We start from the raw sequence: 16,938 nt of genomic DNA on the forward strand, positions 1-16,938 counted from the left end.
GCAGCTCTGGCTTTGAAGCATCTGTGAGTTATGCAGGAAAGTTTTCTGTTCTGTAGTTTTGGACATGGAACCTGATGTCCTTAATATAATCTTCAAAACCACATCCAAATAACAGCATTAAAGAGAACTTTAGCAGTACAAATTGGTAGAATTCCTAACTTTTTAGTGCCTGACAATTTGTTCTCCAGGGTTATACATAAAACATTTGCATATAAAGTAGCTCATTTAATAAACAATGGTATCACATTTTGCATACTAATGGTCAAAACTGCATAAAGCTTATGCTCTCAAACATGTAGAATATTTTAATCAAAGTAGGTGGACAGTTGTTTAGCTTCGCTGTGCAGCCAAATTTGAGGGTTTTTATATAATCTAATTTTAGTCCTTATATTGTGGTCCAGTCAGTCATCTCCTGAACATATTCATAGTGCTTAATGACTAATACTATTGGAATATGGGTTCCAAGTTGGGTAAGATGAAAACAATGTATTTCTCGGAACACAAGCAGAGTGAAGCGTCCCCTATTCACACTTATGAAACAGAATTCTTCTTTTGCAATTTTCAAAGACTTTGGCCCAAAACAAAGTTTACTGAAATACGGAAAAATGCAAAGAATTTTGGGAAGTTTGAATGTTGCTATCTGTATTTAACAAGAGTGTATTCATGAAGACTGCAAAGAAATTGAAGATTTACGAATTGTCTCTCACAAGTCTATGATACTTTGAAACAAAACAAAGGTCTCCTGATCATGCTCAATACTACAGTGCAAGAGAAGCAGTTCAGGTCACCTGTATAATTACTTGGGTTGGTAAAACATTCTGACAAAAACTAACTATAAGCTTTTTAATTGAGATGATCATCGGATTCTATCTCTTTGCTACTGTTGTCTTCCTTTTTTTCAGCATAACCACTAAGTCAATATCTACCTATGCAAACAGATATGTTAAATCTAACCTAAGTATACACAGAACTTCTTAAGTTGTGCCATGCTGCCAGGGTACAAGGTGTAAGGTTAGTTTCTAAAATATTGCTAATCACCATTCTGAGAGATAGAAAAGAAAACATGAGACCAGGGCCTGTAGCATAGCTCATTTTTATTGTTTAAACAGTTTTTGCATAGGAAATATATCCGCTTCCAGTAATTGACTGCAGTATGAGCAGCTGCTAGCAGTATAGGCTGGATATAACAGTAACAATCACATTAAGTCAAGCTTGATTTACACCAGTTTAAAACTTGTGGCAGTTGAGTTCATTTGTAACCTAAAAAAGAAGAAGAAGAAAAAAAAAGTACCAAAAAGAACATTATTATCCTCCAACCAGGCACAATAAAAACCTTTGTTAACACTCAGGCTAAAAGCAGGTCTGATGCCAGAGGGCCTTAGTTCCAAAATTAAGTAGTTGTACTGTAATGCATCCCACAAGTGAAGGTTCGTTACACAAACATTGCGCACGCACCTACTTTTTAATTAAAATGTAACCTTCAGGATTTATGGCCTACAGTATGGGGAAAAATGCCAAAAGTTTTAAAATGGATCAACCCTGGTGTGTAGCTAGCAAGCAATAACTGACTACTTGTCACCTACAGTTGTACTAAATGTATCTAAAGAAACACACAGCCCTACAAAAGTTGTTCTCAGAGAAATATCATTGAGATGGGGTGCCTCTGCCCAGTTTGCTAAAAGTTCTATATGATATAAGCACAAATTAACAGCTTGATGAAGACATAATCTAATGCAGCTCTTGAGAAGCCTATGTCTGGGACTTGAGGAACCCCTCACATTCTACAATGTTGTAGAGATTTTTTTTTGAAGAAGAAGAAAATGTTATCTGAAACATATTTACAACTGAACTCAACAGAGACTGTGAAATTGAACAGGCACTGCTCATTTGTTTGAGTTTTTTTGGTAAACATTTTGCTGGTTTTTGTTTCTTTCTCATTTTGCATCAACTTTTATCAGTCCATGCAACTTCAATGCCCTCAATGAAGAATGCATAATAAGCCATACTTCTTAAAAACCTTCTTTCTGCATATAGAGATACATTTGCCACATCAGTCCCTGTAGCACAGTTTTCAAAACCATTTCTGTCAAAAATACAGTAATACAAAGACTGGCTTTAGTGTCACTAGCTCACACTGCTTTCCATTTATTTAGGCCACCTTTTGTTTTACTGTTACTGTATCATGCAATAAAAGTATGAAAGGCTTATTCTAGGATATCACAATGCTAGTGGCACTGAAGACCTTTTCACAAATTCAACATACATTTGAATTGCAACACACAGATATTTCTAAAGAGTAATAAGTAGTGAACCCTTTCATTATAAAAAAAAAAAAAAAAAAAAAACAAAACTTACAACCATTGAAGAAAAAATTGCAACAAAAAATGTAAAAATTGACCGTCTCCCAACTTGTCCCCTTTACTATTAACAATGTGACCAACAGAGCTGTGGCGTGGAAACAGTACAAAGAGTTGTCATGGCAATAAGTTTGGCTGATGCAAAGGTCATTGTGCAGGGTTAAAGGACAAAATCAGTGGTCCGTGTTATCCTCCAACTGCAGTGCTCCACCACACCCACACAATTTTGAGGAATTAGAAAAAACAGGGGAAACTAGCAGAAAGTGCAAATAAGAAGGAGACAGTTTTCAGCTCCTTCAGTGTGGAGTAGAACGTTCAATTTTGAGCTTTTCCTGTTTAACTTTATTAGCCTGCATATGATTTTACTCTTTTTTCTTTTTTTTCTGTTATTTTTTTTTTTTCTTAAGTTTTCTATAGAAACCCAATAAAAAAGTCCAGGAGCATGCAGCTGGTTAATGTTAACAAAAGACCTTGACAGGATCATATAAACTATATTGAATGTCATGCTTGGGACCTTACTGCCAGCAACATTAGAGAGTTGTTTCATTAAATGTGAATACTGTACACTGAATATGGGATAACTTTCTGCAGCCTTCATAATCTCACACAGTAAATATAATTTAGATTTAGGTACAGAACACACTCCGGTGTCACAGCTGAGTATGTCCTTGTGCAATCTCTTTCATTAAGTCCTTATGAAGCTACAAGTTGCAAATCCAAAATTCTGCTCCCTGAGGACACAGCTATGTGAGACATAAGTACTGTTTTTATTCTCTGCCTATCCTGAATTGCTCTGTGAACCTAATCTTAAATACCATCATGTAACAATCACAAAAACTTTTGCTAAAGGCCATATATACTAATAAAAAGACAGTGGTGCTTCCAACATTTTGAAATGCTCTGAAAACCAACTTTTCCAATACTAAATACAACAAAATAACCTTCATAAAATATAACTTTTCTCCATTTACATTTTTAAAGGATTAGTAACCTATGCTTTTCAAGCACAGGAATCTGTGAAATAACTGCTAACATGGACAGATTTTATTTTATTTTTTTTTAACACATAAATTAAGAAACTGGAGAGTTTTAACCCAAGTCCAGTTTCCAAACAAGGAATATTCTTGTTTACTTTAAAAATGGAAATGACATATATTTCCATTATAATTGTTAAAAGTTAGCTTTACAAACAAGGGTATTTTAATTAAAAAAAAAAAAAATCTTAACAAAACTATACAGTGTACAAATTACTGTCTACAAGGTAGGCGGTTCATTCAGAAGATCCTCCTTTCTTCTCGCTACTTGCAGCTTCACAAATTCATTCACATATTTTCAGTGGAGCTGCCCACCTGAACTTCACCCCACAACTATATTGCTATATTTAATATTTTTGCCATGTCTTTATGTACAGTCTCCTTCACTGCCTTTTTTTTTTTCCTTAGTCAAGCCTCAAACGTTCATGTCACTCCAGGGGGAACACACTTCAGTGGCACAGCCATGAGGCCAGGGCTGCAAAGCAACTTAATAAAGGCAGAACAGTGCACATAGAACGGGGTGGCTTGATTTAGTCAGAATACACTTCCTGGTGAAGGAGGAGGCCAGAGACTGGATTTGAGTTCTCAGTGTTACCTTAATCATTTGACTGCTAAGTTTAAAAAATAAAAAAACATAAATGAGAAGTTTCTTCAAACCAGAATTTTCTATCAGAGAGACATTAAAAAAAATAATAATAAAAAAAATTGCATAACAAAACCAATTCATTCACATGGAAGGAGTTTGCTTTTAAAAATATTGCATCTGTAAATTCAATGTTTTCATACAAGAGGTCAGAAATAGAAAAGCTCAGTTAAGGGCATCCTTCTTCCTACAAAGGTAATCATTCTTTTGACTGTCCCACAAGTTCAAAGTCTGGACTTGCTTCAGTTTCATTCTGGTGTGCTATTAAAACCTTAAGGGGGACGCTCTGCTAATGACAAGGACAGAGCGTGGGCAGACCTGAGCTCCTGAACTGCTCAGTATCAGTGGCGAGCAGAAAGGGCAATAACATAGTTAATGTTACCAGGCCAGAGCCTGAGTATGTTCTGGGCGTGTCAACTACATTTCAGCTAGTCTTAATAGCCATGAACTTAGGGAATTATTTCACTTACTATAGGGCTCAGAAAAAGAGCAATGTAAAGTTGATTTTTGATTTGGATTTTTTTTTTTTCCAGCTTAGCTATAGGTAAATTTTCAGGATTTGCTTTTCTACAGCTTCTGTCTCGGTATCCTTCCATGCCTTGCCTATGCATGTTTCTCCTGCAGTGTCCTGCTGGAGACAAGGGGATGTGCCACCACCACCACCTCACTAGCAGCCACGTGCTGGCCTAACGATGAGGTCTGCTGGTACCCAGCACTCCATGGGGCGGCTCTTGCTGGAGCTGCTCCACAATAGGTAAAGCTCTGAAAGGCAGAGACAACCACAAAGGGCTGAACTGTCCCACCAGGGTATCCCATTTCAAGTCTATTCCATTTTTGTTTTCACCTTAAAAATGTACGTGCTTTTAAGGAAAAGGTCACTTATCTTGAGCTATATGTAACAAGCATCCCCAGTGTATAATATGTGTCCAACAGCAGGCTTACTACTAATCTGTAAGTTCTGATTTTACTGGAAATGCACTTTTATTTACACCACAGTCTAATTACACCCATTTGGAAGCTCCTTTCCTACTATAGCACAGAGCTCTCCATCTGACCTGCTGTATGAGAAGACATGAGAAAAGTCTGACACAGTCCGAGCAGGCTGAAGATTGGAACTCAGATGCTGTGTGTTAAAAAACTTTAAAAAAATAGTTTTGATGTAGGGGGAAAATATCATAAAATAAAATAAAAAGGAATATTTATGAGTCAAGCCAAGAAAGGGAGGCAAATTCTCTGCAGGAACAACTCGAGTCAACTGAAGTCAGTGGAGTTATGCCAGCAAAGATTTTGGCCCTCTACACACATTTCCTAGACAAAGCAAATGTCTTTCTATTCTAAGCTAAAAACATCTTCTTACATGAACACTTTAGGATGTAGTGGATTTGCCAGAGTGGGAAAGGCTTCATCTCACTGTGGGTCTGGACCTCCTGCTCTCTCTGTCTGCCTCTCCCTGTCTCTCTCTCTCTGTCTCTCTTGAAATTTGAAGTACAACAATTTCCTCAAGTCAAGTCTGCCTCCAACAGAATTCATTATTTATTTTTTAAATCCAGAAATGATTTCAGCTTGCACCCCAGGTGGAAAGTTAAAAGAGGGAACCGATTTGAAAGTTTGTCACAGTAGGCAGAACAGTCGCTTTGCAGCCCTTGCCTGGCTAAGGGTGCACTGCTTCACAGCTACACTGTAAAGTGTTAAAAATCATCCCCACCCACCCCAGAATATATATATATGTATAAAAAAAAATCCCCGTCCATCTCTCAGTACATAAAAGGACCTCATCACACTGCAAAAATAGCAGTACCCACTTTGGTCAATTAAAACAAACAAAAAAAGCATACATTAATTTTTTTTTTCTTTTAAATCTGTGTACTTACCTACAATAACCAATACAGCTAAAAGCACTACCTACATAGGCAAAACTTGGTATTGCATAATTCGTATAAATTTGAATCCCCTCCCCCCAATATTAATTGGAAGATGAAAAACATGAAAGGTTAATAGAAAAAACACCAAAATACTGAAAATATTGCTGGTCGATTACAATTCTTAAGCGGCAACTATACACAGCCATGATATGCTTTATAAATGTGAGATAAAGATATAGCTGTCTAAAAAATCCATGATGTCACACTTTTTTCCCATCTGGAGTACAAAATATTTTGTCATAAAAATGGTAAAGATTTAAAATGATAATAAATGCAGCAAAACAAGTGTAGTGATGTCAATTTTTTTTGTGTGTATTTTTGTATTTTTTATTTGTTTTTTTTTGTGTGTTTTTTTTTTTTCCATTTTTTAGATTTCAAGGCAAGGCACGTAATGTGGACATTATATCTTCGTGCAAATCAGGATTACTGGAAAGAGTATTTTAATTGATTATTTTTTAGGAGACATAGAGGCAAAATGTCTGCCCATGCACATTATATTTCTGTCAATATGTGAAATCTGTTGAACAAGGCTAACTTCTGAAAGCACCATGCAAGTTTTCAGCACCCTGTAACTAGACTTTAAGAGTGCATTATTTAAATAAAATCTTATCCCCATCCTGGTATTACCAGTTTGTAAACAGTAAGCTTTGCCCTTGTGGCATGGATTTGCCTATCTCTTTGTCTCTATGATGCAGATTATACAGAAAAATATAAACCCTATGGGTTCTTGATGCAACCAGTAACTTTAAATAAATAAATCCTACCCCTCTATGGAGGCAGCAGCTAAACCAACATAAGTGCTGTGTTTTCATTGATTTCTTTTTCTCAAGGACATGATTTGTCTTGATGTAATGCCTTTTAATGCCCTCAAAAACTGAGGGGAAAAATAAATTTGTTCAAAGCAATTTTTAATTCTTTTTTTTTTTTTTTTTTTTTAATCCCCTCAGTTTAGAGTCCAAGGGCTGAAGGACTTATAATGATGACCCCTTAGATATGATTTTTAAATTGCACTTGCCTCTGTAAGTGTTTCTTTAGTGGGAAAAGTTCGTGTGGGTTGTTTTTGATGTTGATGTTGTTGTTTTTTTCATTTTATTTTTACTGTTACATGAAAAGATAACACTTTTACCTACATAGAGGCATTTCTTACATAGAGCCCGTGTGTTCATTCTGATTGAAAATTTCAAACTGGGTAACACACTAGAAAAGGCTGAGTTAAGGGCCAAAGTTTAATAAATCCATACTGATAACTAAAGGCTACAGAGCGTATTTTTAAAACATTTAGAAATCAGAGTGTTGAGAAAATGGCTGGCTCACAGCCCTTGTCCTCCTGCAGCTCTGTTGCTGCTGCTTAGCCTTTGTTTTGTGAGATAACCAGGAATAGTGATCCCATGCGTAAACAACAAGAATACTAAACCAATAAAACTAGCTTATCATGCAAATATTAAGGCATCTAGAAAGTCAGTTAAAATATATTGTCAGAGACAGAACATCTATTTCCCAGCGGACTTCATATAACAAAGGCTACTTAGCAGGGGCTGCATTCTACCCATCAGTGAAATATCATCGACCCTTTGTATGTCATTTTAGTTTTAACCATAAGGGAATTAGTGATTGTAAGTGCTGCAATTGCTGGTCTATTTTTTTTCTTTCTTCAGTTTTTTCTCTCGTCCCGTCTTCCTTTTTTTCCTTTTTCTATTTTTTCTTTTATTTTTTTTTCCCTCAGTTACTTGTTTCTGCTTGAAGGAAAGGCTCTCCAATTATGTTCAAACCATAATTTGGGACATTTGTCGGCAGGATTGGTGTCCTGTTTGATACTTGAAAAGGAACCAAGCTAGCCCAGGTACCAGGACTGTTGAAAAGGGGGAAAGAGATAGAGAAAAAGAGAGAGAAAAAGAAACACAAATTAGGCATTTTGCAAAAACCAGATCACAATGAATTTGAATCAGGATTAAAACAAATGTTCATTATTAACAGCACTACTTAACATTAAAAAGTAAATAAAACAAATTTCTGACTATTGCTTGAGATTCAAATTTACAGTTTTCATTGTAAAAGTATGACTTATTTGAAAGAAAAACAATTGTGTTGGTCTCAATTGCAAGTAGCCTGTTTATTTATGGAAGTCTCCCAAAATTCTAGAGCTAACAGATAAAGCAGACACCACTAAACCATATCTATAACACTATATGGCTCCACAGATGTTATTTAAGAGCTATTAAAATTTATTAGTGTACAAGTTTTCTCATCTCAAAAATAAATAAATAAATTTAAAAAAAAAAAGTAAATAAAATCTCAGTGTTTATGTTTCCTCTGCAATTTCCTACTTGTTTTCAAACCAGCAGTTTACACTGTCTCAATCCCAAGATGTGTCTCTGAGGTGCGTGAGTCCCCATTAGAATAGAGAACTTGGCCTAGAGAACTTTTAATATTCAAAAAACCTGTTTTGGGGTTGGTTTTGGTTTTGTTTTTTTTACGTATTTCTTCCCAAAATGTTATAGTGTCCATAACATAGGGCCCAATGATGTAAACAGTTGCAGTCAAGGGTAGCAGTGAGTACCATACATTTTTCAACAGAAGTCTAAGAAAGAAAATATTTTCAAATACAAGTCCATGACTTTGGAACTAAAATCACCATTTCAAAAGCACTATGTCACTGAGGAGGTTAAGCTCCAATGGCATTCACATGTTTGCCAGGCATGGACTACTAGTAGGTACTGTAGCCACCAGTATTTGCAAGATGGGTACTCAAAGAAAGACTTCAGCTGCCTCTATTCAGTAGCCAGAGCAGAGCCTGGGCAGCCTTTTCCTTGGATGTATTTCTGGCAACTCAGAAATAATGGGCTTTTGAGAAAGTCTGGTTAAATGCATTCAGAAGAAAAACAGCATCATTATGTCAGCAATCATTGCCAAACAAGTAGAAAAAAACTGGACACACATTGTGCAAACACATGCTTCCTGCACATTTTATTGTAGCAAATGTTTCTCTGCACTAGTTATTTCCACAAACACAACAGCTTACTTGAGAACACACTTTGGTATTAAACTGATATCCTTCATTATAGCATGTCTGAAGACTAAAGTCTCTGACATGTTTTGTGAAGGATGGACACTGGAACCTTTCTTCCTTCTCTCTCTTTGGTCAACTCTCTGCACCACACTTTCCTTGGATGAGCACGTGCACTTCTGTGTAATGCTGGCAGCAGGCATAAAGAGGAAAACAGACCCTTTTTATCTCTTTTAAATGCATACATAATAACTTCATTTCACTTGGCAGATTTATGTGATCTTTGAGTTGCTGTTGTGTGAACACTGAAGAAAGCGGTCACCTTATTTCGTAAAACCCAGGGAACATGTTTCTCAGGTGATTTATACTGAAAATAATGGAAAGAGCTTCTGTCATTTACTTCTGTTCGATACTCTTTACACCCCTCTAAGCCTGCTACTTTACTATTTTGATTCCTACCAATTATTTCAAGTTCTCTGTTTTATACACACACACACACCAAAAAAAAAAATAAATAAAAGTGGAAAAATTCACAGACCTGCTTGTCACCTTTTCTTTTTTTTTTCCCCTTCAAGGAATTATAAGAAATAATAGTTTCCTAATATGTTTAAAATGCCTGAAGTAAAGATAATATTCAACAGGTTTGGTTTTGTTGTTGTTGTTGTTTGTTTGTTTCATTGGGTATATTCTTTTCAGGTTACCTGAAAATCTGGGTAATTGTAACCTCTTCAGTAATTAAAAAAGTCTTACAATTATTTTCAAAACACAAAGTCAGCTAACCTATTTGATTATAGATTTTTTTTAATATCTATTGACTATTTCAAATACAGTATTTTCTGTGGTTCATGAAAGAGCTCCTTTTTGAAAATGAAAAATCACAGGTATACAACAAATCTTAAAATTTACACAAAGACTTAAACCAATTTATATATGAAAGATCTGTCCAATATGATCTGATGAAAAGATTAAGGTTTTAAAAAATATTCAGTACCAGAGCCTCATTCAAGAGGCTTAATTGTTTCAATATTTTCTTCATCTTCCTTCACAATTTATTTGAGAATGCATTTCTTGTTCCTTCCTCCTTGGATTTCAGTGATGTTAAGAAGTAAACTATGAAATAACAGACACAATGCAAATCATTTCCAAGCACAAGCACAGGGATTTGAAAAGATAGGAACTAGTAATTAAAAAAATAAAATAAAAAAGCAGATTTGTTTGCTCAGGATCTGTCTGAATACATATTTTACAGTTTGTAGTGCTTTGCTGTCCTGTTACACTGGATTTACAATGTTTAGCCACTTCAAACAAAACAGAAAACTAACAAAAAGAATGTAAATTTTCTGTGATGTCAACATGGTATTTAAGCAATTTCTGTTGCAAAGGCTAAATACACTGCTTTCAGGTTATCTTTCTAGAGAATTACAGTGTACTTCAGAGGCTGGATATATATGTGACTATTTTTTCTTCCTTTTAAAGTTCAAAACCTTCTAATGAATACAGCAGGTGAAGGAAAAGAAGTCAGAGCTGATAAGGAACAAATTGCTATTTGTAGCAGCTCTCTTATCCAGTACTTCACACAGGAGAAAGAGAGCTTGATTTTTTGGAAAGTGCTCAATAAAAATAAATTGCAGCAAGTGACTAATAGGACTGTTGTTGCCATATGACTAGCAAATTTAATAGGGATGTTTCTTTAAACCTTCCATCTTACGTTACGATCCTCACAAAAATGCAGCATGCAGTAAATTTGTCAGTGCTGCTTATGAATCCTCAGGGAGCAATAAATCTCCTGTATTTTAACACTATGCAGATCCCTTCTGACTTCGGGAAGCCTCTTGCTCGCAAGACGCCGACCGCCACTGCAGAGCTGCCTACCGCCTGCCATGGATAATGATGAAGGCACCTGTGATGCCAGGACAACAACATGCCATCCGTGTGCTGGAAAAGCAATCGCTTGGAAAGCTCTGGAGGGGGGCCGAAGTCCCTACCCACCAGGCAGGGGCAGGCCCTGGGGCAGCAGGGAAGGGCAGGCCCTGCAGCCTGTCCACCAGCACTTCCTTCCTGCACAAGGATCTTCAAGGCCTCGTGAGATCAGAGTGTATTTTGGAAATCAAACTCATAGTACTGCAGTTTTATGTGACTGTGTCTGGGGACACTCCAGGCCTGATACCACCACCCAACATATAGTGCAGGCAAAAGAGGAAACACAAGTGAAAAATATTGAGGTAAACAGTACAGTGAAGCACTAATCAAAGCGCAAAGCTCTGAGAACAGCTGTGATACGAGCTATAACCAAAAAGATAGCTTAGGCTTTGTGAAGCTACATACACATACAGTTGTCTATCCAATAACATTTGCAATAAATTTAATTGTACTTTCAGCTACATATGAGCCACTCCTTTTTTTGTAGTTCCCCCATGCTTCTCTGTGCGGCAGAAGCAGACTGTCAGCCCAGACCAAGGTCTCCCACCAGTTTTCTCAAACCTGCTCTGAAGGAATCTTCTGTGAGAACTGGGGAGTTTAGCTTCTGCCATGGAAATCATCGACACTCCTCTGCAGAACTTCCTAGCAAAAGTGCCAGCTAGTGCTGGCTGCAAAACAAACTCTGCCTGGGGCCTACACAGGTGGCAACGGTAGGAAAGGGGAACGTATCTTTCCCTTCTCCACACTGTTCAGTGATTTATATATGTCCCAGATAAACTTCCAGTCCTAAGTTTCACAAAAGCACAGGCAATGCTTCTTCTCTATTCACTAAGCACCTGAACATGAGGGGAGAGCAAGGTAAGCTGAAACTCTTGCTGTTGCCCAGGACGCAGTGAAGCTGGTTGTCCTTGCAGAAGTTACTGAGATGTTGCTCTGCCCACTTGGCTCCTCCTTCAGATAAAAAAGCTGTGTGTATATGGCCAGAATAAAGCAGGTCTACCCACACTCCAGCTCACTTTTCCTTAGGAGATCTGTGTGCCCTGCACTGATACATATGGTGGTATAAATGCATGTCCCTTTGAATATGAAATGAGACGTCCAAAAAACTGCTCTAACCTAAGTTTTGAAGAAAATTACACAGGAACTACCATCAGATACGGCTTACAGTTACCTGTGTGATTCAGACTAGTAGCTCTTGAAAATGAGTATGGTTTGCAAAAACTGTCTTCATGAAGCATTATACATCTAAGTAATTTTGCTACCAGAAACAGTATTCTCTCACCATAGCTAGACTATCAGGTGTGTTATATAGTCACCAGCCCTCCCTCTATCCATGGCAAGTATAAATTATTTATCTGTTCGAATGTAATAAAATAGCAAAGGAAGATTCTGCAAACATCCTACTGGGTAAACATTCTCCATTACAGTTTTCACATGCTAATTCAATCAAGATTTCTTCCATGATTTCCTCTTAAAGATAGTAATTGCTCTTTCAAGAACCTCTGAGTAAGATATTACTGGAATGGACTACAAGCAGTACTAGCATTATATGTATATACAGTCCGCTTTGGAGGTTATAATAAAATAAAGACTATAATAACATTAAACAATTAACTAAATGCAATAAAAATAAATCCAATCAGACTTGAGCAAATCTGAAGCATTTTAAGATTATTTTCCACCAGTTACTGTATTTGTAAAGCCTCAAAAGTCTGTAAGACTATTCCACCATTTGGAAAGTGAATCCAAAACAGGGTTTCCTTCTTGCAGCTTTACTATCCTATGCATGAACATACATACCAGCTTAGATGAGGCAAACTAGATCATGCCAGGTCAGTCTTTAGGCAGGAGGGGAGAGGCAGAAATGACTTTGAGAGAATGACGTTGAGAGAAATGGCACTAGCAAGTCACTAAGCAAGGTTTTTCTGTCACAGCGCAAAGCAAGTGCTCCCCCACAGAAGTACATGGAACCGTACCATTTAAACTGTTAAGATCATATGAACTTTGGATAAGCAATTGTATTAACCTCAGTGCATGGCTAAATTCCAACTTGAACGTTTCTGCCAAACGAATAACCACCCCTCTAGCATCTACTTAATGTAGTTGTTCTGTTATTCTCCATCTTAAACCAGTATCTGCAGTTAAATAGCTGCCAAATTTCACCTCCAAGGTGGGCATTTATTTCAAGAGATATATTAGATATATCTCAAATTAATTTAGGAAGACTTAACAGTTTAGCAAGGCACATACCACCCATCTAGCAGATGGAGGAAGCAAAGACCTACAGATTTATGCCCAGAGGAGGGAAAAGGGAATTATGCTGTAATTATACTTCTACTACTCCCCACGGACCAATTTTTGTGATAGCATAACTGAAAAAAAAAAAAAAAAAAAGAGAGAAAGATAGAAAGACCATGGAGAGTTCACAGAGCTTACCATCGCTAAATAAAATCCACAGGAGAGATAGGGCCTGGAGAAATGGTGTGTGGCCATTCTCCACCTGGACCATATGTGTCTGAGTGTCTGATGCAGGATCAGGGCTGAAGAAGGATTGTAAACATGCACATGCATACAGTGGACTATCACCAACTGGAAGGTCACCTCCCATAGAGACAAACCATGAAGAATGTGGGCTTAGTAGAATGGGTTAGCAGAAACTGTTGGGTAACCTACAAAAATAGACTCTGCACTTTTAGGTAAATTTATCAAACCAAGAAGAAAATAACTGTCCAAAGAAAAGATTTAGAAAAGGACCTTCTTTCAATGTCCAAACAATTTTTATTTCTCCAGATCTATTGTGATTCACTCTTCCATAAATGTCAGCAAAGATACTTGTAAATTTAACCACAGCAGCATTTACACTGCTTCCCCCAGTGGAACATTAATATTTCCAATTGCAATCTGTTAGATTCTTTAACTCAGCACTTTTCAAAAACATGTCCAAATGTTTATTTACCAAATTAGCATGACTAAATACTAACGTTGATAACTCTAACTGGAAAGGAAGGAAGGAAGGAAGGAAGGAAGGAAGGAAGGAAAGAGAGAGAAAGAGAGAGAAAGAGAGAGAAAGAGAGAGAAAGAGAGAGAAAGAGAGAGAAAGAGAGAGAAAGAGAAGAGAAGAGAAGAGAAGAGAAGAGAAGAGAAGAGAAGAGAAGAGAAGAGAAGAGAAGAGAAGAGAAGAGAAGAGAAGAGAAGAGAAGAGAAGAGAAGAGAAGAGAAGAGAAGAGAAGAGAAGAGAAGAGAAAAAGAGAAAAAGAGAAAAAGAAGAGAAAAAGAAAAAGAAAAGAAAAAGAAAAGAGAAGAAAGGAAAAGGGAAGAAAGGGAAGGGAAGGGAAGGGAAGGGAAGGGAAGGGAAGGGAAGGGAAGGGAAGGGAAGGGAAGGGAAGGGAAGGGAAGGGAAGGGAAGGGAAGGGAAGGGAAGGGAAGGGAAGGGAAGGGAAGGGAAGGGAAGGGAAGGGAAGGGAAGGGAAGGGAAGGGAAGGGAAGGGAAGGGAAGGGAAGGGAAGGGAAGGGAAGGGAAGGGAAGGGAAGGGAAGGGAAAAGAAAAAAAAAGAAAAAAAAAGAAAAAAAAAGAAAAAAGAAAAAAGAAAAAAGAAAAAAGAAAAAAGAAAAAAGAAAAAAGAAAAAAGAAAAAAGAAAAGAAAAAAGAAAAAAGAAAAAAGAAAAAAGAAAAAAGAAAAAAGAAAAAAGAAAAAAGAAAGTTTTTCTGCTTTAGTGGAAACATTTGGAGGTAAGGTGGTGAAGTAGAAATCTGGAGTAACCAAGGGGTTAAAGATACAGTTTACACTTGGGAGTTCTCTATAATATGCTCCTCCTTTCCTAACATTGCTGCCAAAAATCATCTGACAGGAAACATAAGATTAAGTTTGTCCTACCTAAGTGAACAAAGAGTGCTCAGAACAGGCAACCAGTTCACTACAGAGCGGGAACTTTTCTAATCCTGCTGGAATCTGCAGTGCTGCTCAGAAATATTACTAAAGTTGTTTTCTTTACTTTAACATCTTGCTTCTGGATCATCTCATTCATTTTGGTCACACTACAGTTCTTGCTGCTTCCCCCATAAAGGTTAACTTAAAGCTCCAAACATAATCATGTGGAAAATGGACATTATTGATTCCTATGGTCCATTGTTCCCCCATTCTAAGTCCCTGAAGTTCAAGTTCAATCTGGAATTACATCATGTCTGGTTTCTCCTGGTTACCAGACGGCTTGAGACGTGACCACAGCTACAGAAAAAACAAACAGCCTTCTTCACGCTTCGGCTCCCCTATCGACTCAAACATAAACTTTTTTTCTTTCTCTCAAGTATGCTTCAAGTATGGAGCATGGTTAATTTAGAGATTAAGTTCCAAATTAGATTATCTAATGGCATCTTAATGGATTGCTGACCCATTTCCTGTGGGATGGCAGCATGCAAGTCTGGCTTGAATACAATTAATTTCTTAGGAAGTGTCTGAAGATGTTTGCCTAGATGGAGAGGAAACATAATGTTCTGCACATCTTTCTCTATTACAGAGTTGAGCGAAACTATTAGAGTTAGCAATTTAAATTGATAAAGACCAGAAATCACTAGGTTTTCTTTCTATGAATACTTTTACGGTAAGTATACTTTAAGCATTTTTGTTCTTAAATCACAATGCCTGAATTGATATTTCTTTTTCAAAACATTGCTCAAGGCAGAAAGGGAGGGAAGGGGAGAAGGGAAGTGGGGGAGGGGGGAGGTCTACGACACGAACCATTGATCTAACAGGTGTCCGTATTTGCCAAAATGTGCTTATCACATTTATCACGTGCTTATGACTGTGTTACTTTAGCTATGTGTTTGCTAGATTCCAAACACATACAAGGTACTGTGAGATAAAAGGAATTTACACCCATTCTCATTTGCCCTCCTGCTTCTTCCACAAACCACAGTTTATCCCATTTGGCCATCTTATCAACACTATTTCTATAAACCCAGAACAATGCCTGGGGAAAAGTGCTGCCTGGAAAGTTGAGCATTTGAACACCCCTACGGCTAGAGCTGGGAAGGAAATTCAGTACTCTGAGAATAAAACTCTCCCCAGCATCTCCAGGAACAAACCAGCTGTTGTACTGTACATTTGTGTCGAGATAACAGGCTGAAAGCAGGAAATGCTAACATAGTGCATTCGCCTGGGTAGTGTAAATATAATGTTAAAGCTACAGTTAACTCATAAAAGTAACATATATTCTAGTATGAATAATAATAATTTCTATTATATAAAATAAATAAAAACGGTATTTAACAATAGCTGAGTTAAAATGTACACTTTGGCAATGAAACTTTGCTTGCAGTCTGTGAAAGACTTGCAAATACTCCACACACAATCAAAGAGCCCCATCATGCAGGCTGTTAGAGTGGTCCCACTGGAATTACTGTCCAGTAATACCATCCAGTAATGAGAGCCTGAGACTCAAGCTCTTGTTATCAGGCTCCCTCCCCAACACAAGCACAATTCTTCCTCACTCTCACTCATGTCTTAGGATTACTTGTTGCATATACTCCTGCTCTCAGATAGTGACTGAGACTGCCTTCTCCTAACTGAGCCTTACAGATTTTCACAACTTCCCCTTAACTTCTGTCTCCAAAGATAGTTGTTATTACAGAACAGCAATTATGAAAAAAGAACGGGTATTTTTAATGGATTCTGATTATCTTCTTCATACATAGAGCAAAATTGACCTAAATTATTGTAAAAGTACTTCAGAGCCCAATTCTGCTGATGAGCTTAAACGTTGTTCAAAGTTCAGCAGATTTAATAAAACATATATAATAAACACTATACAAACAGCGAAAAGTTAATTGTAGATAGATAGGGTATCAGGAATAAAATAAAAATGACTTTCCAATACCTTACCAAATAATGCTTTTTTCCATTTTTTAGGATGCTCACAGGAAGTTTTATAGAAGTATCTCCTTTGAAGATACCGATATGTTTAATTAATGTGAGAAAGGTATTTATGTATTTTTAGTTATCACTACTCCTTACAGTTATTCTACTTTTGAAGAAAATGGTGCATCACAGTCTTAAAGGAT

General features: G+C 37.0%; 1 protein-coding gene across 12 annotated transcripts in view; it reads right to left on the reverse strand.

Moving 5' to 3' along the window:
* Positions 1-1,074: 1,074 nt before the first annotated feature.
* Positions 1,075-16,938, reverse strand: part of NFIB (nuclear factor I B) — a 186,366-nt gene continuing 170,502 nt past the window's right edge. For all 12 annotated transcript variants that reach the window (XM_080573467.1, XM_080573464.1, XM_080573463.1 and 9 more), the window contains one exon: positions 1,075-7,805. In XM_080573467.1, coding sequence (XP_080429593.1) covers positions 7,788-7,805 — 18 coding nt within the window. In that variant the 3' untranslated portion in view covers positions 1,075-7,787. The remainder of the gene's footprint in view (positions 7,806-16,938) is intronic.

The sequence above is a fragment of the Anser brachyrhynchus genome (assembly GCF_964034855.1).
Source record: "Anser brachyrhynchus genome assembly, chromosome: Z".
In the NCBI taxonomy this organism is placed as follows: domain Eukaryota; kingdom Metazoa; phylum Chordata; class Aves; order Anseriformes; family Anatidae; genus Anser; species Anser brachyrhynchus.